Source organism: Solanum stenotomum, unplaced genomic scaffold (genome assembly GCF_019186545.1).
Source record: "Solanum stenotomum isolate F172 unplaced genomic scaffold, ASM1918654v1 scaffold11373, whole genome shotgun sequence".
NCBI lineage: Eukaryota > Viridiplantae > Streptophyta > Magnoliopsida > Solanales > Solanaceae > Solanum > Solanum stenotomum.
The window spans coordinates 51,091-76,790 of record NW_026021534.1 but is presented as its reverse complement, the minus strand read 5'-3'; the positions used below and the strand labels follow the sequence as shown (position 1 = coordinate 76,790).

General features: G+C 34.7%; 2 protein-coding genes and 1 pseudogene across 2 annotated transcripts; 2 read left to right on the top strand and 1 right to left on the bottom strand.

The window, feature by feature from the left end:
• Positions 1-58: 58 nt before the first annotated feature.
• Positions 59-13,673, bottom strand: LOC125849909 (UDP-sugar pyrophosphorylase). The gene is made up of 17 exons (XM_049529866.1): positions 13,493-13,673; positions 13,240-13,344; positions 11,764-11,880; positions 10,389-10,529; positions 10,095-10,194; positions 9,311-9,438; positions 9,168-9,239; positions 8,969-9,033; positions 8,513-8,573; positions 8,282-8,399; positions 5,989-6,113; positions 4,712-4,788; positions 2,842-2,947; positions 2,667-2,726; positions 1,717-1,797; positions 847-1,086; positions 59-654 (listed from the first exon to the last, which is right to left on the bottom strand). The coding sequence occupies exons 1-17, from the start codon at positions 13,595-13,597 to the stop codon at positions 487-489; spliced, it is 1,869 nt and encodes a 622-aa protein (XP_049385823.1). The 5' UTR covers positions 13,598-13,673; the 3' UTR covers positions 59-486.
• Positions 13,674-15,903: 2,230 nt separating this feature from the next.
• On the top strand, positions 15,904-24,692 carry LOC125849912 (uncharacterized; annotated as a pseudogene).
• LOC125849897 (uncharacterized) lies at positions 18,025-19,314 on the top strand. The gene has a single exon (XM_049529849.1). The coding sequence runs from the start codon at positions 18,025-18,027 to the stop codon at positions 19,312-19,314; it is 1,290 nt and encodes a 429-aa protein (XP_049385806.1).
• Positions 24,693-25,700: the final 1,008 nt, after the last annotated feature.

Here is a 25,700-nt window from a genome sequence, read left to right as displayed (position 1 = left end):
CTAAAATATCAACAATTAAACACTACTACATGCAGGAAAAATTCTCTCATTCCAAATGCAAAGAGTGAACAATGAATTCTCCAATGAACAATTGTTCAATGCAAATTTAGTGCACTATACCAAGACAAGAGGAAGCATAAATATCCTAGGCTTAGAGTGACATTTACTCAAGTGTACTTGTAATAAGCGTCAGCTACATCTTTTACGCAAAAGAAAATTTCTCATAGGCCAATCGCGACGATTTTGACAAGGACTTATTACTAAATAAATACCAACCAATGACCTTATTCTGTCTCTAAATGTTTCAACCATTAACTAAGTTACAAATGGTTGGAGGGGAAAGAACAGACATCACCTATGTCACAATGTTACAAGAAGACTGAAACATAAACTAAGCAACAAAATCTGCTATAAATATCAACACTTTAGCCAAGCTTTCAGAGCTTGAGGGTAAAATCTTCCAACTGAGTATGGAATGTGTCAACCTTATTGCTTCAAAGAATATTTACCGGGCTCGGTATATGTTTTCTCCAACTGCTCAACCTTGTTGAATCTGAAACCTCTGATTCTTATTTCTTCTGGTATTGAAGTATCCTTATAGTCGACATTTTCAATTGTCCAACCCTTGTTCTGCACGGGACCTCCCACTTTGACCTGTTAAAACACAAATAGTTATCAGCAAGTGTATCAAATATCAACCTAATATTTTCATCAGAAAATTTGAGTTCAGGGGTGGACCAATTACAATCATATAGGCATGATGTATCAATTAAGAGACATCATTGGAGTTGATACACCCTTATATTGTCATCTGGATAATAAATTGATCAAGGACTTGAGATATACCTCGGCACCATCAACAGCCCCTACAATGAGAGCTCCATCCAGGGAGAGATCCTCAAGGGCAATATTACTCCCCTTGATCGCCATTGTAGACCTTTGTGACATGGAGCAGTTTCCACTCACTTTACGTTTTACTTCTGAGAAAGTAAGCGCCCATTTCGGCTTCCATACAACTCGAGACCATACCTCTACCTCCTGCCCGTTAAATACTTGGATAACCGGATCATCTATCTTAACACCAGCCTGTAATAGAAAGAGATGTTTTGTAATTGATGCACATATTAGATGGACACAGGTTTGCCAGCTGAACTCATATGAAACTGACACAGTGGCTACTATGAAGGGAAAAGTTAGTAAAGTGTTTCAAGAGTTGATAGTTATCTTTCATACTATCACAATAGAAGTTACAGTATCAACACTCTTACCATCTTTTTTGCCAAGCCCAAGGTGGTCTGGAAGCAATAAATTGCAGGACAAATCTTTATCATGGGGCAAAACAAAATGATCTTATGGACATAAGTCATAAGTGTAACCTTGTGTTTGGGTTTGCTGACCACTCATTCACAAATGTGACTAAATAAATATTCTGATTTACTTTTCTCTAATCATTTATAACCAGCAACTCTTCTTGTAGTTTCTACTGTCTTTTTTCTCCATTGTCTTTTCTGTTGGTTTACGTGTTACTTAAAAAGTACAAGGACATAGTAAAAGCCAAAATTGCTTCTTTCAGATTCCAGCAATCTTTTCCTTATACTGCCTCCTATAGAGGTTTGCACTACAATTGGTGCATAAAGTATCAATACCCATAGTCAAGAAAGAAATACTCCAAAGAAGTTCAATTTTCCACTTGAAATCCCAGAAGGAAAGAAATACCTTTCTTAGAATGAGGCTGTGAGAGCGATATATGGCCATTTCTCCCGAAGTGGCACTGTGGTAGGGATTTCCTTTTGGCACCTTTTGTTGTAAGGGAGACAATTGAAAAACAGTTAGAAATCGAACCACAAGAAATCACATCAATAGCAATAAATAACAACCTATAGTTATTTTTAGTAACAACTGTCCAGAAAGACTTCAAAAAAACGTCAAACCCATGAAATACAAGTCAAAAAATAGAGTTAAGAATGTCAGTAAGCAGTTTCAACTTTCTTAGTTGGTGAAAGAGGGTTAGGACAGTGGCTATAAACAAAGGAGGAAAAAATAAAGTGGAAGAAATATGCCACTGCATTTTTCACTTTTAGAAGGTTGCCCACTAATTATAAGCTTATGATTGCATATGCAAGAAAAAATTCCACAACGTCATCTCAAAGATCAAAGAGAATTGTTGCCTCCACAAACACACTTCGGTTGTGATCCTAATACCTACACAACTAAATTACAGTATCTGACAAGTATGCACAAGATCTAAACTCAGCAGAAGAGCTTGAAGCCGAAATCATTCGAGAAAACACATAATAGCGACCTAAATTGGATTTTTTTTTTTGCTAACTACTTGATATAAAATTAACCGTCGAGTCCTAAGAAAGAAAAAGCCAGAAGCAACAATTCTTCATTGCAATGGCCTGTGTGGTGAAAATTTTCAGAATGGAGCCAAGGAAGGGTCCACATCAACCACTAGGGACAAATATATTTGTTGTATATAGTCAGCACTAAATCATCAGATCTTTCAGTGAGAAGCAAGAACTAGAAGTAGAGGATGATGGATTTTTTCAGGACAATCAAAATGTTATGCCAGCCCCAATTTAAAGGCATCTGCTATTTACTGAAACTATTTTACCTACATATGATAGCAGAATTATTTCAATGCAGAAAACAGCTCATCATACCTTGGCAGCATCTTCTGGGTTGTTTTTCACAGGTGCATAAGCAAGCCAAGCATCCATCACCTGAGTCATTGTAAAAAGTATTGTGATCCCCCCACTTGGATAACTTGACAGTAGATGACTCACAGCATATGTAATATAATCAAAAGCCAAAAGCAGTACTATATCTTCTACTTACAGTGAATCCAACTCTAGCTGTAGGAGGTAGTGTTTTAGGGTAATCTTGCATCATGCATTCAAGACGAGTTGAGGACTTAAAAGCAGTTTTGGTAGCATCTTTATACCTACAAAGAGATGCAAAAAACTGTCAGAAAGAGGTTAAACAGATTCTGAAATCACAGAGATAGTATTTTAACAACGCATATACCCTGAATTGTAGAGCTTACAAGAAACATGTACAAAATGACATCAGATTAACAAATGGATTATGATATAGGAGCTTCTACTCAATCGCTTTAATCGCAATCTGAACAGCTTCACCTCCCCCTTTTCTTATATTTCTTTGTTGACAGTAGTGTCCAACCAATTTGTGCGTACCTCGACTATTTCACCAGGTACCTGCTACTTCCCACCATCCCACGAACACAAGTATCGGGTAACTCTACCCTAAGGCTTAAGAAAAAAAGAAGATTTCACCTAGTTCTTTTGCATCTGGTTGGATGCCCAATCAATCCTCTAAGCGCAGGCTTTTCAAGAAGATCATCCACCAGCTCGTTGTCCAAAAAAACAAATAAAGAATGGCAATATGCAAGAATTTCCAGAATACGAATTAGAACCATTTCTCTTTCTAAATCCTCACTGTCAAGTCAACCTACCAACCCTTGAGAACTACATGCCATCGATGTTATGTTCCAGTCTTATCAAAATGAAAAATATCAACCTTCCCAGAAAATGGGATCCAGAAAAGTGCTGTGCAGAATATCCCTGTGAACAAACTGCAATACCAGTGTTCATCTAAGCAACATAAACCCACACATAAGGCCTGAAATACAAAGAAAGTTTCCACATGCTGCTCCTTCATTAGCTTATGAAATGCTAGCTGAGGATATTCAACACATTCTAGTCCCACTTCTCAGTTGCAGGCTTGCAGCAATTGTTTTAGCTTCAGTGCCATGGCCAGTATTCATATTTAGCATTCAATGTCTCCTCTGAAGGATAAGGAGGCTTTCTGGAAGTTCCTTTTTTCTTAGAAAAGATGTACTTGTTGCTTGCTGAAATCAATAAATCTCCTCCAGATCTTCAGAGGACAAACAACCAGCCGGCTTCTGAAAGTGAACAATCATAACTTCTTTCAGAGAGCTAAGCTGGATTGACTTTACAAGAATCTGTTTGCTGTATGACATCCACCTTGGTACACTTGAACAACACACTGGAAGTCAACAGACCAAACAGTGAATAGGAAGACGAGAGCTGACCAGGAAACATCAAGGATGCATGATGTTTAAGCTAGTTACTACAGCTAGAAGCCAAAGATCGATAATTAAAAAGGTGCAAACGCCATGACCAGTGTCTCTTCTTTCAGCAAATTCAGTCTCCACCACCTCCCCTCACACTAAGAATTGTGACATCACAACACTCTAATTCTACTCTCTTCGACTTCGCCATCGCTGTCTTCTCTTTCATATGATCTTAACAAACCCTTAAAATATTCGTTCTCAAAACAGAGGTTTAAATCAGACTGGGAAACCCATGAATGATATAATTCCTAGGTGATTAGATCAGAATAAACTCCAATTTTCTATATATTGTAATGTCTTAGAAGTGACAGAACATATTGGATATAAAGCATCTGAAGTGGATCAGTATTTCTATTTATGACAATGAAGTTCAGCTCATTTACAATTTGTTTTTTCATTCCTACCAGCATATCAAATTCAGTGGTTTATTTCTCTACATATTTATATCATGGAAAAATTTCCTGGAGTTGCAGCAAAGAGTCAATACTCCATAAGAAGAAAACCACACATGTTTTTCAAGGAACAGAAAGCGACATGACACCACAACTTTGAACATATCTTAAATGTAGAGACATAAGAGTAGGTGTTTACTTAGGGTTAACAAACTCTGAGATCGCACCTCCTGTTTTTGTGAGCTCTTCAAGGTATGGGCCAATTTCAAAGATCAACTGCATTGCAAATTAGATAGCAATAGATAAGCAATACATTACTTTTCCACTGAAAGTAACAAAAATAGGAAAATTATCCAAAAGAGGAACTTGGCTGCTACAACATAATTTGCATGACACGTCCTCCAAAGTAAAGTGTAGATACATGCTCAAAAATTTATACCATTGTCACGAAGAAGGGGCACTTCACCTCTCTGTTTCTTATGAGATTCTCGGCCCAAATAACTATTTATAAAAAGATTTTTCCAATTAGCTAGTTCTCTTCCTTATTGCATTGCCATCTACAATTTTTCATGCGTTTCCTTGCATATCATTCTAGTCTAGGAATAAAATGCACTTTCTTATTAAAATTTACATTCATAATATAATCTAGTAACATATTGGAATGTTGTCCTTGGTTCTTTTACTGAAATCAGTCTGCATGATAAAATCAAGTCTGCTAACGTTCCAAAGCAATAATAGAAATATTACGCTACTAGAAGGCAGAAGCTCAGTGTAGGTAAGAAAAGAGACTTTACCATCTTCTAGTATTAAAAAGTCTTTGTTAGAAATCTAAAAACCAACTTCACTGATTCTGGTGAATTTATATTTTGAACTAGGATGTAGAAGAGTCTCATCATCAAACATTGTTTGGAAGATTAATGACACAATCCCACATTGATGAATCAAGCCACTGCCTAAGATGACAGTGAGATTTCAAACCAAGTATGGAGCTGATCTAAAAACAATATTTTATTTCTTTTTTAGAAGAAGTCTGCCTTCTTATCTGGTTCATAATGGAACCTTTCCCATTTTATTTTTCTCTGTTTCGTACATACAGGACTATGGATCCCAACTTTTTATAATCTTCTTGAGGTTTACATATAAATTGTAACCAATGGAGTACAAAAAGAATCAAATATAATATGCCTTTATATTCTGAAGGTTCAAAGGGAAAGGAAGTGGACAAAGCTGCCAATTTGTCAACTTATAGGTTTTTAAGGAGTTTTGTTACCCAAAACTGAAAGAATAGAGGTTTCCATGATAGTTGTAACCACAGGGATTATGCATTATGGGACAAAATTTCCAAGAACTTGGGGAATGTCTGCACTGTTATAAGAAAGTGGTAAAATAATACAGCAAATAACTAGAAGGCATTGCAGGGAAAAGAATGGCAAGAAAGAAAACAAAAGACAGTTCAGCATGAAGACTAACACGTACTTGATTTATATTTCCAGGAAAAGGTGAATAGCCTGTTTCAGAATTGACATCGCCATCAGGATATCCAGAAGCTCTAAGCAATGGATCAAGCTGGTTATATTCCACATTAATCACCATCGTTCGCCCTAGAAAGGAATTTTTTTTTTGAGAAAGATAACAATATTATATACTTTAGAAAGGATTTTTCAATTGATATTATTGACAGATAGAAGCACAAACGCCACATGAACTTTCTCAAATGGTACTCCTACACTAACCTAAGCACAAAAGAACATTAGAACCTGAAACTAAGAGAATTATTCCTGGAGAATATCACAGATGAAACAGAAAAGACTCCAAAATAAATGTTAGCATACACATTAAAAGAGCTAGAATGTTACCCTTATTAGAAAACATAATTTATGTGCTCAATGAGTGACTCTTGATAGGGCAGAAGCAGCCCAACTTATCGTGACTTGGCCATGCTATGGCATATATTTGGCATTGCTCAATTGAATTTACGACATAGAAGCAACTAATTGAATTGTTTATACATTTTGACGATTCAGTAGATAGAAATCATTTTGAGACCCCCCACTTAGATATATGATGATTTCAGGCCCATACCAGTTTATTCAATTAAACATAGCAGGAAGATTACATGGAAAGTCCAAATCTGTGGAGAGTACAATAGGTCTGAATTGGTAAATAACAGTTTAATGGCTAAACGCGACTTCAACCTCCCAGCAGCTCAGTATTTGTTCTTGATACAGCTGATGTTGGATTGTAAAGAAACACAAAAAGGGTCAACCTTTTACTGTATCTGTTTACTCTATTCAATTTTTCATTTCAAAACCCTTTTATCCAGTTTTACAACTCAACTTCAGCCTGTCTAAATTGTTTCATTTCTTCGAAAGTTCAACTCTTAATTGATTCTTCATGCATACAGACAGATAAGCCTCGGAAGAAAAAGTTGAGTCAAAAGCTAAAGGTCATGGGGTCAATTATTGTAATTTAGTCCTTTCTATTTATAGATTACAGCTTTTAAAATAATTATTTTAATTGTTCAACTGTTATCTTTCCTTAGTTGGTTTAGGGACTTCCTACTACTGGATAACACTCTATTTCTAGCATTTATTCATCACATAATCCACGTCTACAAATTTCAGAACACAAAATTGTAGTGAAGTAGCCATCTAGATGCAACCACTGCCAACTTTGAACCCCGATCAGATCAACAATATGTTTTGCGTTCATATTATGGTCAACAAGGAGCTATATCAGAATTTAATTCAATGGAGGAAAGGGATCACAAATCCACATGGAATTATCTTATATTATAATTGCAGAGTCAGTGTGACAAGAATTTTCAAAAGAAAAAACTCAAGGCTTGAAATATTTATGAATCGACTCTAGTATTCAGAAAATATTCCCACTCAGAGGAGCTCGGGTTAGTTCAGCTAGGGAGAACACGACCCTTAGTGGCTTGACCTACTGTCAATCAATTGCTATATACCTGGCCCAGTGGCCCACTTGCACCTATATATGTATGTAAAAGGTGATATCAGCAACCAGGAATATTACTTTCAAAAGTTGTGTAGTCGACAAATTTCTTAGGACTATTTTATCTTAAATAACTAAAAGTTCTCTCATGTTCACCCTTTTTTTTTTTTTTGGAAAAGGTCAAGTTCTATTCATAAGTACCAAGAAATTACAGAATAGTACAAATATTCCCACACCTACACCTCTCATCTTCACCTTATTAAATGCCTTTGAGAGATCCATAGTTTTTGAACAATCTCTAGAATCAATTTTTGCTCAATTATAGCACATCTATGATATTTTTATGTTCTCCACTTCTCCCACTCATGCCTTGTACAAATGGAGCATGAGGTACCGAAGCAAACAGGAATAAACATACAGATCCTGATATTCCTTGTCTACAGCTACCTTCACAAAGACCAGCTTCAATGCTTTTGGAAGTTTATAGATGACCAACTAAAAGGTGCATAACCAACTTGTTGGACATATTCAAGTATCCTAATATTTTTGCGACCTGGTAAGAGTTTTAACTATAGATTTAGCTACTAGCTTTGCAAAGTTCAGTTTACGAAAGCAGGAAACCTCCCATGACACCCATAGATTTAATAGTTTCTGCCACTAAAATATAGTTGTAATAAACAACTGCACAAAAAAGAAGCCCATACTATGACCCCTGCTTCCATTTCTTTTCAGCATTTGTTACTTCTTTTCTGACCTTTTCCCCGTGCCACTACAAGATGCAAAGGTAGAAGTAAACTACTTATCTACGCACCATCTTTATGAGTAAGCTTGGTAATGCCACCAATGGCTTCTTTTGCTTTCCGAGGAACAGCGAGAGAATTTACATGGTATTGTTTTGTGGTACTGACGCCTAGTGCTGCTGGAATTGCCTGGAAGACAATGAAATGTACAGATTGATAAAATTGGCCTAACATACATGAGCAGAATATGATACAATTGAAAAAAACAAAAAGAAACAAAAAAGACAAAGGCATCCACTAACCTTGAAAAGTAGACCGTTGGTGTCCTGGAAAAAAAGGACCCATCTTAAGCCCGCATCATGCCTAGATTGCACAAAATTTGGACCATCAAATCACAGAAATACGTTAACGCTCTTACTCTTTTTAAGTGAAAGTACCTCTTAAATAATCAATACAAATTGGATGCACTAGTGATGTAGATACAGGCTACATAAAAGGTTTAACATCATTTTTTATTTCTGCAAACGCTGGAAAAAAAACCTTAGTAATATGAATTTCGTTATTTTTTTACTTCGAAGATGGATACACTACAAGCTAGGGTCCATAAAGGTATCCATCTTTCTCTAACTGATTAACATTTATGTAGGCTAAAAGGGGCTAGTTCAATGGTTCATCCAGAATAACATCAAAGTGGATGAGAATGAAAAAAAAGAAAGAAAAAGATGGAACAAAAAGGGCGAGAAGGAGTGAAAACATACCAAACTTTAAGAAGGCCACTTGAGTAAAGAAGTGAATGGACGTCACCATGGCCATGAGGTTTTGTCTGGTAAAGCAGAGGCAAGGGTGAAAATCCCATAAATAGAAGCACTTTCAGCTAAAAAGTTACTGACATCAATTGAATACAAGAATGCTCATATCTTTAAACCTAGGAAGATTTTTAAGCATAGAATTATCCACCTGAATTCTATATTTATTACGGGGATCCAGAGCAAGGTGTGCTTCATTATCATCTAAACAAGCAACTTTTTCCTGCAAGAAAATCAAGAAATATGTAAGTCATGATACTATGAATTAATTCTTCAGCGAGATCAGTTGCTAACCTGCTTGAGCAGTTTCACTTGTGTGGGTTTCATTCCAAAATAAGAGTTTTTCTCTAAGAGCTCCAGAGTACGCAAATGTGTGTCATCTGACGTCATAATAGCCAGAGGAATATCCGCTCGGCAGTCGCCTAATTACAAGGAAGCTTTTAGTTACCAGGTACATCTTAATTGTATTAAGGATATGTATCACACTTTTAGGTGCCTCGAAACATGATATTTTAGCAGGTACCTCTACGCATAAAGATATTCTTTTCAATCAATCCTTTTTTTAGCTTGTACTATCTTTGCTAGGCCAAGGAAGTCTATTCTCAACACTGTTTTTATCCAAAACAAGCGTTCTTTTGCTTCTATTGCTGCTACTACTACATTACCTCAATCCCAAGCTAGTTTGGGTCGGCTCTATGAACCCTCACTATCCAACAACATTGTGCATCGGATATAAGGTTTAAATTGTTCTATACATTTTCTAAAAGGTTTCTAAAGAATCAAAATCTTAGCAACTCACAAATAGAAACACCGGCCAATTATTCTTGGAAGCAGCATCATAAATCTTAAGCTTGTGACTGGATCCCCTGGCTCAAAAATCCCTCCCAACCTACTTATTGAGCCCCTAACATAGAAGTTGAGGGAGATATACCTCACGGGGCTTGGGATTGCCACCTATAATCTGTTGCTTTACTTGGCTAGAGGTTTAGTGAAAAATTGGGATAACACAAGAAGCAGTTTAATAGTAATCCTCATCCCTGATGGATAATTACAAAATCATAACATGCACTTCACCAACCTCCGGCAAGGCTGCAACTGGCTTCTTGTAAAGCAAGAATAGATTCAATATAATGTTGTAAGAAGCATGTCCCTGTAGTTGTTTCTCTAGGAAGGGCCACCTGCAAATAATTAGAATGAGTTGTCAGAAGAATCAATCTTATGCAGCCACAAATCCTTAGATTAGTAGTTACATGGTGAATTGAAAGACTACAACTATCAATCAAGTCGCAAAAGATTCTGCACATTTTGCCTAATGAAGACAAAAATCAAAACAATTTCTAAACCAACCACATGAAAGCTTTATGTGCTCTACCTTTATTCCATTGTACCCAAGACGCTCTCCAAGGCCTCCAGCAACAAGAACAAATGCAGCCTTCCGTGCGTCTTTGATGCCAGCCTCCTCAAATTGAACAAAATTATCGTCACCATACTTCAGAACCTCTCCAGATGGGACCTGCAGAAGTTTACATCCATCTTAGAATGCATCACTAATCTAGAGCAGAGCATCAATGTGTTCTACATTTTAAGTGCATGTTATATAAGTATTAATAAGGTGATCCATTATTTTCCAAATTTTCAAGGTGATCAGAGGATTGAGCAAGAAAAATGTAATTAAAATCTGACCACATCGCGCATCAGCTATCATATTTCACAAGAAACACAAGGAAACGTGTTGCAAGTTTATCCAGAATGCTAGAGATCAAAATGGTTTTTGATCAGAACCTAAGGCTGTCCAAAAAACCATCAGTAGTCAAAGATTTTTTATAACAAGTTACCAAGAAGTATGCTGAGAGGAAATTTAAGTCCAAAAGACTTGATAATCTCAAATCACAAAGCTAAGATTGGCTACACACTATCCACCCTCACTTCTATCCATTTAAAAACTGTGAGCATGGTTTTCTTTTGACTCAGAATGGAAACTTCTGCTTCACGAAGCCGAGTCAGAGTTAGCACTTCAACAACAAATAGTTGGATAACAAGTCTTGTGCAATTTTTATATAAAAAATGAAATGACATCATCTCAATTTCACAAGTCCACATAAAAGAATATTACAGAAAAAAATTAGTTTGAAATAAAAAGTTCCAATTTTGAATTAGGAGAGATATATCACAATATCCTGAAATGGAAAAAGAATTAATCAGTTTGGGATTAAAAAGCATGACCTCATTAGTTTGACCTTCAACAAAGGGTTAAAGCACCTAAAAATAGCCAAAATCTGCTAAACTATGCATTTCAATTTGTGCATAGGACCAATAGACATGGCAACCTAACCAAAGTGAATAAGGTAGTTTTGGAATCTTCTACTAATGTAACATTAACCACTACTATCTGCTGAAGTTGTACCTTAGAAGCATTTAAGTGGTTTCATATTTTTCTCACACTCCATCTAAAGAATAGTTTACTGTAGCATGAATAATACAGGAGAAAAGTAGCTGCATGAACAGTAGTCATGAGATTTGTGAAGGATGGCTTTTCTTTTATAAGCAGCACCAGCACTAATTTCTAACAGACCTAAAAACCCAACTGCAACTTTAAGACATTCACCCAATCCAATAACTTAGATAAAAACACAACTTGAGCTGTGTGCTTCTTGATGAAAAAAGTAATAGTTAAACTTGCTTTTTACAGAATGATAATTAGTGAAAAAAGTTTTGCTGAAGCAGTAACACAGGATTCAGTTACTTACCGAAGGTGTAAAGCCATCATACGGGTTTTTTCCAGCCTTTGAATCAGCTAAAAGCTTCCTAGCAGTGTTAATGTATGCTGTCAACCCCCCAGGATAACTTGAATTAAGTTTAGCAATCTGAAACAGACAATAACACCTCAGTGTTCATAAATATTAAATTGAACTAGAAGTGAATACAAGCATAGAACACATGGAAACAAGCCCAAAAGGAAATGATAACATTTCCGGCATTACAAGACTGACATGATAAACAGCTGTACAATATTCAACAAAGACAATAAAACTCTATTTAGGCTACTTTATCGCTTGAATAATTAATCAAGAATAGATACTTCACATAAATTGCCACATAGTCTATTAACAACAAAAGACAAACAAGATCAAGTTTTTATTTGCTGAACTGCGAACCAAAACCTTATCATCCTGAAATGGCGAAATTCACCATGTAAGTTACCACAACTACCTAATGGGAGTTCAAAATTGTTTGCGCTGTTCAATTCAGTTGAAAATCCTAGTTGGTCAGTGAATTATTTAACAGGAAAAAAAAACACAATTCAATGCCTGTCTCCTGTCCTGACTTGACCTATTGCTCTCTGGGCGACATGCTATATTTCCATCTAAAAGGAGCACCGAGATCTCAATATCCCAATCCTGGTCTAGTCATAGACATCATAGGAGATATCAGGGACATTAATGGAAAAATCGTCCATGTTGGTTTGGTTCCAGGAAGAGACGAATGATTATCCTAGGTGGAGAGTTGCCTAAGCACCATATTTGCAATACCAATTTGACATGTTGCCTGTAATCCGAAATCCACCAGGTAATACTGACCACCAACATAGACTCTGTTTTGGGTTTATGGGTTCTTCATTATTAATATTCTCACTCCAACTACTGAGGAGAAGTGTTATCAAAGGTGCGCTTTAAGCGCGCTTAAGCCCTGAAGCGAGGCTCAAAACGTGTTGAGCGCTTCGCCTCGCTTTATGTGCGCTTCAGTGTCGTCATCAAGGTTCTAAGATAAACTTTTCCTTGCCAATGAACCTCTTATGAAGAATTGACATTAAACAGTTGATATTTTACTTTATAATAAAAAAAAATTCAATTTCATTGGTCATATATTTGTCATTCATGTTTATAATTACTAATCTTGGACTAAACATATATATTTGTATTTTTTTCTCCCTTTACGCCTTTTTTCATTAAAGCCCACGCTTTATTTGCGCTTTGCGCTTAAAGCCCCACGGACCTTAGAGCCTTATTGCGCTTTTCACCTTTGATAACACTGCTGAGGAGGAAATCACTCCTCTTATATTTGGGGATACATTACATATTCAACAACATGAAAGTAAAAGTCCTGAACAGAGAAGTATAATTATGTGGGTCTGATTATTTGGTTAAAAAATAAAAGTCGATCATAGTCTAGCCAGTTTAGCCAATTCATTAAAAAAACATATCCGAAAAACAAAAAAAGAAAACCTGATCAAAGAAGGCTCGCTTCTCATCATCATCAACTCCAGGTTCCGCCCAATGCTGAAACAAGTGACTTTGCCCCATCTCTATCAACACTTTCGCCAATTCTACCTAAAATTACACACACATCACTCTCATTCTCTCAATTCAATTCCAAACAGAAAACAACAAAACAATATCAATTCGTTTAAATTTCACACAGAATGACAATAAAACAAGACAGACATTGTACAAAGTTAAATCCTTTATAGAAAAAAACCTGTTGAGAGGAGAGAAGAGATAGGTTTTTGTGTAAATTGGGAGCATTAGAAGCCCAATCGGCACTAATGTTAAGCTTAGAGAATTCATCGGCCGTCGATGTCATACTGCCGTCGCCGATAATTTTTCGTAAAAGCCGACAGGAATGCAGAGCTGGATTGTCAAAAGCAATAGTAGAAGAATAATTGAGAATGATTTTGAATATACCGATAGAGAGAGATCTGGGAGAAAAGGTTGACCGGGTAACCGGAACAAACGGTGAGTGTTCGGTTAGTTACCTCACCTGAGAGATATGGGGATTGAGTAAAGCAAAGTTACTTCTTTTTTTTTTTTTTTTTCTATTTATAGGATAGGGAAAAAAAAGTGAAGCAAATTGCAAAAGAGGGGTTATGTTATAAAATTATTTGATTTGGTGTGTTAAGTTATTTTTATTTTCATTAATATTATTATTAATTTGTAACTTCTTTTTTTTTGGTTAATATTATGATTTGCTTTGTACCTGTTGTATATACTAATGAAAAATAATATAATTAATATTTGGAAAAATTACGCGTATAATATACTAGCTAATTACTTAGCATAATTATAGTTTGTCTTAATTACAATTCACAACCTACTTTTAGTTATAATTATGTGGCTCAACTTTTTTGTTTTGTATAATTTGCACGTTTGTATAATTCGGAATTTGTATAATATAATTTGTATAACTTTTGTATAATTCGGAATTTATATAATATAATTGTATAACTGTTTACACTTCTGATGTTTGTAATTGTATAAATTCGTTCTTTTGAGTTTATACAAAAAATAACTGAATTATACAAATGTAACCGCAAATTATACAATCCATGAATTATACAAACGAGACAGCTTAAATTGTAGCTACAGTCCATAAATTTGCAAACTATAGCTATGAAGCATAATTAAATTTATTATAGTAGCTATTTGCGAAAGTTTCTCTATATATTATCACCTGATGCATTTTATGAGTCAATAATTTTGGCAAGAATTCGTTCATTACATATTTATAACAATTCTAGACGTCTTCATTGATCATGACGGGTATTCCAACAGAACATCAAACATATATTGGATTATGATCTTACCTTAGTATTATTAGATAATACTAGAGTGAGAGGGATATTTAAAAGCTGTCTATTTTCTAAATAAAACGGATCCTTATATAAGAATATCCCTACAAATAAAAAGTTAAATAGAAAAGGAAAAAAGCTCATCAAACTTTGAGAAAATACGCATTTATGTCATATGTTAAAAAATTGGCTCATTTATGTCATTATCATTTGAGAAAAGGCTCATCTATGCCATTATTTTTTAGCTCCAATTTTGCAAAACTATTTTTTTTACCTCACTAATTCGTCCTATCTAGGAGTACCACTTTTTATTTATTTATTTACACTCGTTATCTTTGAATCAAACTAATTTATTGATTTAAATAATTCATGAGAGAAGAGACACTGACAAATCGAATGCTAGTTTTGGGATACGAGATATCTATCCCAGTTACTATGGAAGTATTTAAAAATTGTCCAGCAAACTGAACTTTTTTTCTTTTCATGGAATTAATCCTCATTTAAACTCAACAATTACCATTCATTTAGTATTGTTATGAACCAAGTCCAACCCAATAGGAATACCAAGATCACACAAATAGTTGTTGGGCTGGCAAGACCTATTGGGCTGAGAACAAGCAATTGGGCCAGACTATGTTTGGGATTCGGGTTGATAAATACGACTTGGGAGAGCAAATTGGACTTATGCAAATTGTGATTGAAGTTGTCTGTTACTCTCATCTTTTATCTTCTTTTGTATCTCATCTCTATCTTCTTCTTCTTAATTGTTCTTCCTTACCAATTGTTATTTTCTTGTAATTCCAGTCAGTGATTGCAATACTACAAAAGTTCCCTTGGTTCTTGGTTATTTTTGAGTTTGTTACATTGGTGCTTTCATCGACGTACTCTAATGGAAGTTGTCGTCACTACAAGAAACAACACTTATTGTGACGATATTTAGTGGCGACTCTGTTTTTTGCTACAGAAGCTACATATTCAGTGGCAACAATTGTTGTCGCTCCTGAACATTTATCTTTAGAGGCGAGTTATTTTGTGTCGCCACTAATAATTGTCACTAAATCTAAAATTATACTCCTGCTGAAATGAAAATTTTCGCTCCAAATATTTAGTAGCATCTTATTAAACGTCGCCTCTAAATATAATTTTGTAGCGATCAGGTCGCCTCTAATATTAATTTAAAAGAAAAAATAAATAAAATAAAATGAAGGTTCTAATTAAAATAAAACTAAAGGGTCATTTGTTCCTCTTTGCTCAAGCTAAAATAAGCAAATGTTCCTCTTAGCTCAAATGGGTTTTCTATAGCAAAAAGGAAGAAGAAAAACGTATCTCTGCTCAAATCTTGGAAAAGGAAGGAAGAAGAACTCGTTCCTCTTTGCTCAAATCTGGGAAAAGGAGGAAGAAAAAGATCTTTCCTCTTTGCTCAAATCTGTGAAAATGGAGGAAGAAGTAGTATCTGTTGGTTTAATATTTCCTCAAATCTATTGGAATAGGGTTTTTTTGCTGAATATTCTTCAATTTTTCACTAATAGGGTTCTCTAAAGTATATATTACATCAGGTATGTGCTCAAATCCCGTTCTTGGTATTTGTATTTTCGATTTCACATATAATTTCTTTAACCCAGTTGAAATTATGTAGGAATAGGGTTCTCTAAAGTCGAAGGAGGAAGGGAAAAAGTTCCTAATTTGAAAATCAGTGTGAGAGTGCCTCGTTCAATTGAACTTGTTCTTTGTTTGAAGTTTTGAAGGTACGATTCATGTCTATCCATATTTTAATATTTTTTATTTTGTTTTCTCGATCTTGAAAGTCATGTCTGAGTAATCTCTTTCTTTGGGTAAGCTGGAAGTTTATTTTTGATATTGTTATTGTGATTGTCTGTTTAAAATAGATTGGATACCTTAAGTTCAATGGTTTATACAGGGCAAAGAGTTTCTTTTCAGTTAAAATTACCTCAGGTTTAAATAAGTGATTTAATGATTCAGTTTCAGTATTCTATTGGGTTTCTACTGTGAAAGTTAAGTAAATTTCTTCTATCCAAATCAACCATAGTCACTGAAAGCATAAAGTCTTGTGTGTTTGTTGGAAATTTAAAACATGGTACAGTCAAACTTTGAGATGGTAAAAGCCTTTCTTCCTATATAGGTACGGTAAGAAGGTAAATGCCTCTCAAAAGGCAGGTTTATGGAAACAGACTTTCAAAAGAACGAACATGTAATGCTAATGTGACTGCTACTGTTGTGTATGGTTGTGGCCATTTATGATAGAAAATATAATTGCGGTTAATGCTTGAAAAGTGTGATGTAAAACATTGAGGGGATAACATGTGAAGTTAGAGAACAAGAAATTCCTTTTCCATTTTGCCTTTTAATTTGTTGACTTCCAAGAAAGCTATTATTCCAAGAACTTCATTGGAATTCTTTCATTTTGTAATGTCAAATAATCTTCTAAAGAAGCTGCTTAAAGTTAATGTTATTTACCATAATTGGTTTCTAAATTACACACTTTCTTACACTCCATTTTTATGAAGAAAAAATGAATCTGTTAGTGATTTAATAGTAGTTGTCATCTGGGAAACAACTCATTTTACTTGAGACATTTTGAAACCTATTTCTTTGTATGTACTCTGATTCGTTACACGATGTTTAATGAATCTTCTAAACTTGATTTCAGATTCTATTTGCTATGAATTGTGAATTATGTTTTAAATAGTATGAACATGATTCAAAGTAAAAGTAGTGTCTCATTTAGCTGCGATTTGTGTACATGTAAATATCTCATTTCGATTGGTGATTTATGTATGTATTTTCTGTTATAGTTCCATTGAGCTTGGAGATTCTAACAATTATGGTGTGGTGACCATTTGGTAGTTTGTTGGACAAGTGAATTAGTAGTTTTGCTAATAGTGCTAAGAACCCCTGTAACATTAAAGCTTCTGGCAACATTATATCTAGTACTAGTACTATTAATCCTAGTATTAGTAGATCTGTAGCCACCTGATTGTATTGATTCATTATATATATATATATATATATATATATATATAAAAAACCATTTCCTTTTACCAAAAAAAAAGTTTGTTGGCCTAAAATCTGCTCCTAGAATGGATTGAAATTATATGATAGAAGTAGATTATTGATAGTCCAAATCTATAATGTAAAATCTGTAAAATAAATGTTACATTTTCTTTTAATCTACCGCAAAATACTTACTCTAATTATACAAAAATCGTTTGTTTGACTTGTTAAAGAATTGACACCTTTGTTGGAGAATGGAGTACTTACATTTTTTTTATACAGTGATTTATTTACTACACTTTGTGTGTTTCTTTCTAGTTAGCTGATCCTCACTTCTCTTTGTTTAATTCTATTTATCTGGGCTTCTCTGTCCATTGCTTATCATTGTAAAAAAATTAAATTAATGAATTGTTTTCTGTTGAGAATAGGAATGGATAAAAGTTGGTTAAATATTAGGAATAGAGTTGACCAAAGATATAGAGATGGAGTTGAAGGTTTTCTTAATTGGGCATTCAGTCAATCTGGAGTAAATACAATGATTCGTTGTCCTTGTAGAGGATGTATGAACACCGTGTTCAAGCTAAGAATTGATGTAAGAGGTGACTTATTGAAAAAGGGCTTTTGGGATTCTTATAAAGTATGGGACTTGCATGGAGAAGTATTAGTTAGAGTTGAAAACTCTAATGCCGCATGTAGTGCTGAAGTAGAAGCTGATGACATTGAAGAGGATGACATTATTGAAATGATTCATGACGCTTGTGGATATATGGGGAATAATATTAATTCGTCTGAGGAAAATGAAGAACCAAATATGCATGCAGCAAAGTTCTACAAATTGTTGGAAGAAGCTCGGATAGAACTTTATCCTGGTTGCACAAAAGTCTCAAAGTTATCTTTTGTTATTAAATTACTTCACTTGAAGTGCCTCAACCATTGGAGCAACAAATCGATGGATGAGTTATTAAGCTTCTTTAAAGAAGTTCTTCCCGAGGGGTCATTATTACCTAGTTCTTTTTATGAAGCTAAAAAAATTCTTCGTGACCTAGGCTTGGGGTATACAAAAATAGATGCATGTCAGAATGATTGTATTTTATATTGGCGTGATTACGTCAATGCCCAATCATGTCCAAAGTGTGGAATGTCTAGATGGAAATCACTAGAAAACAAAGGCAAGAAAGTAGCTCATAAAGTATTGCGCTATTTTCCAATCAAACCAAGGCTTCAAAGATTATACATGGCAAAAGAGACATCAAAGAAGATGAGGTGGCATAAGGAGGAAAATATTGATGACGGTGTCTTGCGTCATCCATCTGACTCAATAGAATGGAAATCATTTGATGAGCATTATCCTTCTTTTTCATCTGAGTTAAGAAATGTTCGATTAGGTTTAGCAAGTGATGGGTTCCAACCTTTTGGAAATATGAGTTCAAATCATAGTATTTGGCCTGTTGTTCTAGTTACATATAATTTGCCACCATGGGATTGCATGAAAGATTCATATTTCATGATGCCACTTCTTATTCCAGGTCCTAAATCTCTAGGCAATGATATTGATGTATACTTACAACCCATGATTGAAGAGTTGAAAGAATTATGGGATGGGGTGGAGACTTATGATGCACACACAAAATCTAATTTTCTTATGCGTGTGGCTCTCATGTGGACGATTAATGACTTTCCTGCGTATGGAAACCTTTCAGGATGGTCAACNTTGGCGTGATTACGTCAATGCCCAATCATGTCCAAAGTGTGGAATGTCTAGATGGAAATCACTAGAAAACAAAGGCAAGAAAGTAGCTCATAAAGTATTGCGCTATTTTCCAATCAAACCAAGGCTTCAAAGATTATACATGGCAAAAGAGACATCAAAGAAGATGAGGTGGCATAAGGAGGAAAATATTGATGACGGTGTCTTGCGTCATCCATCTGACTAAATAGAATGGAAATCATTTGATGAGCGTTATCCTTCTTTTTCATCTGAGTTAAGAAATGCTCGTTTAGGTTTAGCAAGTGATGGGTTCCTATCTTTTGGAAATATGAGTTCAGATCATAGTATTTGGCCTGTCGTTCTAGTTACATATAATTTGCCACCATGGGATTGCATGAAAGATTCATATTTCATGATGCCACTTCTTATTCCAGGTCCTAAATCTCCAGGCAATGATATTGATGTATATTTACAACCCATGATTGAAGAGTTGAAAGAATTATGGGATGGGGTGGAGACTTATGATGCACATACAAAATCTAATTTTCTTATGTGTGTGGCTCTCATGTGGACGATTAATGACTTTCCCGCGTATGGAAACCTTTCAAGATAGTCAACCAAAGGCAAGCTTGCATGCCCTTGTTGCCATAAAGACACACAATCGATTTCCTTGTGCAATAAGTTGTGCTATATGGGTCATCGTCGCTTCCTTCCTATGAACCATCCATGGCGTAAAAATAGGGTGTTATTTGATGGGAAAGTTGAAATGGGGGTTGCACCTAGCCCTTTAACAGGTGATGAAGCACTTATGCAGATACAAGAGTTAGGAAATGTGAGTTTTGGTAAAGGGAAAAAGCAAAAGCGTAATGTTTCTAACAATGCTTATAATTGGAGGAAGAAAAGTATCTTTTTTCAATTGCCTTATTGGAAGAGTCTTAAGTTAAGACATAACCTTGATGTGATGCACATAGAAAGAAATGTCTCCGACAATATTTTATCTACCGTGATGAGTATAGTTGGAAAGACAAAGGACACATTGAAAAGTCGATATGATTTGGTGGACCTTGGAATTAGGCAAGGATTGCATCCAATTGAGGATGGGGATACTATTTTATTGTCGGCTGCTTGCTATGCGTTGTCTTCTCAAGAGAAGTTTAAGTTATGTGAATTCTTGGCTAATTTAAAGGTTCCAGATGCCTTTTCGTCAAATATTTCAAGGTGTGTGAACGTACTTGAGAAAAAGATACATGGATTGAAGTGTCATGATCATCATGTATTATTGCAAGACATTTTACCAATAGCTATACGTGGTTTGTTGCCTAAGGAAGTGTGTGAACCAATTATAGCCTTAGGCAAATTTTTCAAGAATTTATACTCTAAGTGTCTGACCATTGAAGATCTTGATATCTTAGAGGCTGAAATTCCTATCATATTATGCAAACTTCAAATGGTTTTTCCCCCGGCATTTTTTGATGTCATGATTCATTTGCCAATACACCTGGCAAGTGAGGCAAAACTTGGTGGACCAGTTCAATATCGGGATATGTACCCTATTGAGAGGTAACATATAATTTATAATTTGAATTCCAATGTATTTAAAATGTAATATTCTATAATTATATTAATAAGAAATCTATATATAGGTATTTGCGAATACTTAAGTCAGATGTTCGCAACCCACGTTGTCCAGAAGGCTCAATTGTTCAAGGTCATATGGCAAGGGAAAACCTTACGTTTGGCGCAATATATTTAAAAAATATCTCAACCAAGTTCAATAAACCAACAAGAACTGATGATGGATCTGAATCAAATGGTGATATGTCTATCTTTAAAAAATATGGGCAAACAAAAAGGGCTTCAGATGGAATTAGACTATCTCATGATGAGTTCAACCAAGCATGTATGTATGTTCTTCAAAATTGTGAAGAGGTTTCACCATTCATGGAGTAAGTCTTTTTTTAATTCAAATATAATTTCATATTGAGATAGTTTAATTAATCTTTACTAACACAAAACGTAGAGAATACATGAGAGAAATGGAAATACAAGGTGCAACGAGACCTCAAGGGATACATAATAACAAATTTATTGAGTGGTTTTGTGCACGTGTAAGTGTTTACTTCAACAACGCTTTACTATTAGTGTTGACATTTCATTATAAACAAGTCTTACTGATTTTTGTAGATATTTGTACTAGTTGCACAAGGACGTGCAACTGATGAGCTCATAAGCTTAGTTGTCGGTCCTGAACCATTGGTGCATCGATATTCGGTATATATGGTGAATGTATTTAGGTTTCAAACAAAAGAGCTTGTGAGAAAAAAGCAGAACAATGGAGTTCTTGTGAGAGGAGATGATGCAGACTCTAATAAGGAGTATTATGGTGTATTGGAGGACATTTATGAGTTGTATTATGTGGGAAATCGAAAAGTTTATCTATTCAAGTGTCATTGGTGGGATGTGGCACGCATAGGAAGAGGATATAAGATTGACCAATATGGTTTTACAAGTGTAAATACTCATTGTGCTTTGAATACAAATGAGCCATTTGTGTTGGCATCTCAGTCTGAACAAGTCTTCTACTTGAATGACATGATCGATAAAGATTGGCTTGTTGTTGTAAAGACAAATCCTCGGGACCTTTTTAATATGCCTGATGTTGAAGAAGAAGAATTAATAAATGACGAAGTTTATCAACAAGAGGAAGTCAAATGTAATATTTTGAATACCAATGATCATGAAACTAATATTGAGGTGTCTTTACATAGAGATGATATTGAACCAGAAACTGTTTTGCGTACTAATGATCAAGAAAATGAGGAAGATGATTTTATTAATGACTATCATACAGATGTATCCGAGGATGAAGAAAGTGAAGAAGAGTCACTTGCTGATAATGATGGAGAGGACAGTGATACATCCTTCTGAAGATTGAGAAACAAAGACGGTTCATATAGATGTCTACATGTTTTTTGGAAGTTCTTTGTATTTTGTTCTTTTGAGACTAAGATGAAATTAATTCATAACGCTTGTGGCTTTAGCTTTATAAATAGATCTTTGTTTTTAGTAGAATCAGTGAGTTACATTTTCACCAATTAAGCAACAGTTGTCAGCAAAATGTCCCACATTTCTTAAATTTATGGATTGATATTTTATTTGGCTGTCAGTGAATTACTTTATTTTACGAATTGATATTTTATTTGGCTTGTAGACATATTCATAATCATCTTTAATTTCTTATTTTGATACTTGTGATTTTTATTTTATGTTGCAGGAAATGAAAGGAACTGGACGAGGTAAAATTGGAAGAGGCGGTGTAAAAAGTGGACGTGGCAATTCTCGAGGACGTGAAAGTTTTGGAACTACGTCTCAGCCACAAGTACAACCAATAAGAGATACCGAAATATCATTCGAAGCAGAACAATCATCTAACCCAAATCAAGGATCTCTACAGATAGGCCAAATATCAAGTCACCCTCTCCCAAGAACATCTCTAGAGACACAATCATCCAGAAATCTTGAAGAAAGCACACTCCCCTCTCCAGAGGTTGAAACTGGAACAGGTTAGTTCACCTCCATTCTTAGTAGGAAATGACTGACTAGTGTTCTACCCGATTGTTGTTAGAGGATACCTGTTGGAGTTTTAGTTTGTTGTTGTTCAACTATTATTTTTTTATACAAGAAAGTATGTTGGTTAAGTGGCAGAATACTAGTATATTTTGGTTTTGCATTAATAGTATTATACAAGAACTATTTGATATTATGTTCTTTGAGCTTTTATTTGCTTTGCAGTTTCTCGCGTCAATAGAAAGAGAGGAAGAGGAAAATATAAATCTAAAACTGTTGATATTAAAACCAAGTATGGAGGAAAAATCAAAGTAATTATTCCAAATGACATTGATAGAGCTGTGGGTTCTGGGGCTAGAGATATTGTTAATTACTCAGGCTTGATCATGAGGAGCAGTATCTCGTTCCGAGATGGAAATTGGCAAAAGATTATTTTAAAACATGGAGAAGCAATGTGGTATAAGGTCAAGGTAATAAATCACTTTTAATTTTGTATTGCCTTTAGATTACCTGATTTATCAAACTTATTATTACAATGTGTTTAGGAAAAAATTGAAGTTTGCGATGGACTGAGAGAGCATAAGTTACAAGGCTTTGTGATAAGCACTATGCAAAGACTGTTTAGAGCTTGGAAAGCTCGATTGCATTATTGTTACTCTGCCTATAGTACCGGTGAAGACAGATTATCGCATCGTCCTGAGGATGTTGAGTTGGAGGATTGGAAATACCTAATTAAGTATTTTGGTAGTGAAAAATTCAAGGTAACTTACTTATGCTTACATGAACATACTATACTCTTTTAGTAGCACATTAGGATAAATATTTTCTGATCTCCTGACTTGGTGCAGGTTGTCAGTGAGAGAAACAGAAAAAATAGAGAAAAACAAATAACTAAGCATTCTTGTGGTACAAGATCATTTGCAGAAGTAGAGAAATCTACGGTGAAAATATATTTGTTCCTCAATTATTTCATATACTTCTTTGCTACCTATATACATCTGCTCATATATATTTTTTCTTATTGAACTATATTATAGAGAAATCCTGAATAGGGAGAAAAAGACACACCAGATAAAGTTTAGGAGATTCAACACACACGTAAAAAGACTAATGGAGAACGTGAATGGTTGGATCCACAATCACAACAGATTCATGTAATTCCCTAAAATAATTGCCTTGTTATCTTTTTGACCTACTACAAGTTACTTCCAATATGTAAGTTATGTTTTTGGGTAAATGGTTGTGTATTATTATAGGGTCAGCTCTAACAACTTGTTGTTGAACAATAATCTGAAGAGATCGAGCATCGCATGACTAGGGATGATATCTTATCTTTAGTTCTTGGTGAGAGATCAGGCTATGTTTGGGGAAAAGGATATGGAAAGAAACCTCCTAAAAAGACTCAAATACAGCAGGCAGACATAGAGGCTAGTGTGTCTTCAGCTATGGAAAGTATGCGTCAAGAGATGCAAGCTGATATGGACCGAAAGTTACAAGAAGAACGAGAGCAAATGACTGCTGATTTAAAATGAAATATGGAAGAAAGATTTGCAAAAAAAATTGGAAGAGGAGCGTGAACACATGAAAGGCGAAGTGGACAAGATGTTTCAAGAACAAATGGCCGCTATCATGACTAGAATGCAGCAGGTACTTTCTCTTGCTCCTGAACAATTCTTCTCCTTTCATTGTCTGTTCTTCTTGCCGTAAAATCTCAAATGTTATTTAAAGATCTTATTTGCCTCTCAGTGAAAACATTTTCTACCACATATCAAGAAAGAGTATGTGGCATTTGTTTGTTTTTTCAAGATTTTGATATTAGGAAGTTGTTAGCTCTGTTTATTGACTTCCCTTATATGTAGGTTCATTGTTTTTAGTGTGAAATGCCTCAGTTATCAAGGGTTTTAGTTGTGGGTGGATTGGTTTTTCTTTTTAAAAGTCTGAGATAAATATTTGTTTAATTGTGAAAAAGTATTATGTCTTCTAGTCTCTATCGTGTATGCATAAAAAAGTATTATGAAGCTTTTCATAAGTTGGCTTGTAATTTGAGTAAATGTTTCTTGTTCTGCCTCTGCTATTAATATTAGAAAAGATTGTGTCTTGTTACTTAAGTGACTAACTTGGAATCAATTTAGCCTCTTGACATATTCTTGTTTCCTTCTATGTGTTTACTCTTTTTTAACACAATGTGAACTAATGTAATTGGATTTCTGTCACTATTATAATATAACACTATTATTACTGGATCTCTAAGTCATCACTAGAGTTAGAAATTTAATTTGTGATGGATGTAGCACTTAAGAGAACAAATGAGATTCTTTTACTATGTTAGATATTTTAATGTCCATATTATGTATAGTTCTGATTGTTGATTTAAATAGAGGATTTGCTTGTTGTGTTGCAATTAAAATTTTTGGGGTGGGTTTTCAAATGACAACAATTGCCAGTATCTTATTATATATTTTCATACACAAAAAAATAAAGTATTGAAATTATGATGGTGTTGATTTTAAAGTCTTATGTTACTCTTGTTATTATTAGCATTTGATTGTGGGAATTAGAATGTGATTGTGTGTTTTTCCAATTTCAGGGACAAGGTTCTTAAACAATGGGGCACGATCAAGAAGTAGTTTTAAGGCGTGCAATGAAAGTTTTTGCTTTTTGGCCATATGTATATGGATACAACGATAACCGAACTACTAGTGTGTTATTATATATATATATATATATAAATATATATTATAATGTATAGTTGAATTTCTAGTACTGGGAGTATTTGTAATATTTAACTCGAAAATGCCTTTTGTATTAATTTTGTGAAATACAAATAGATG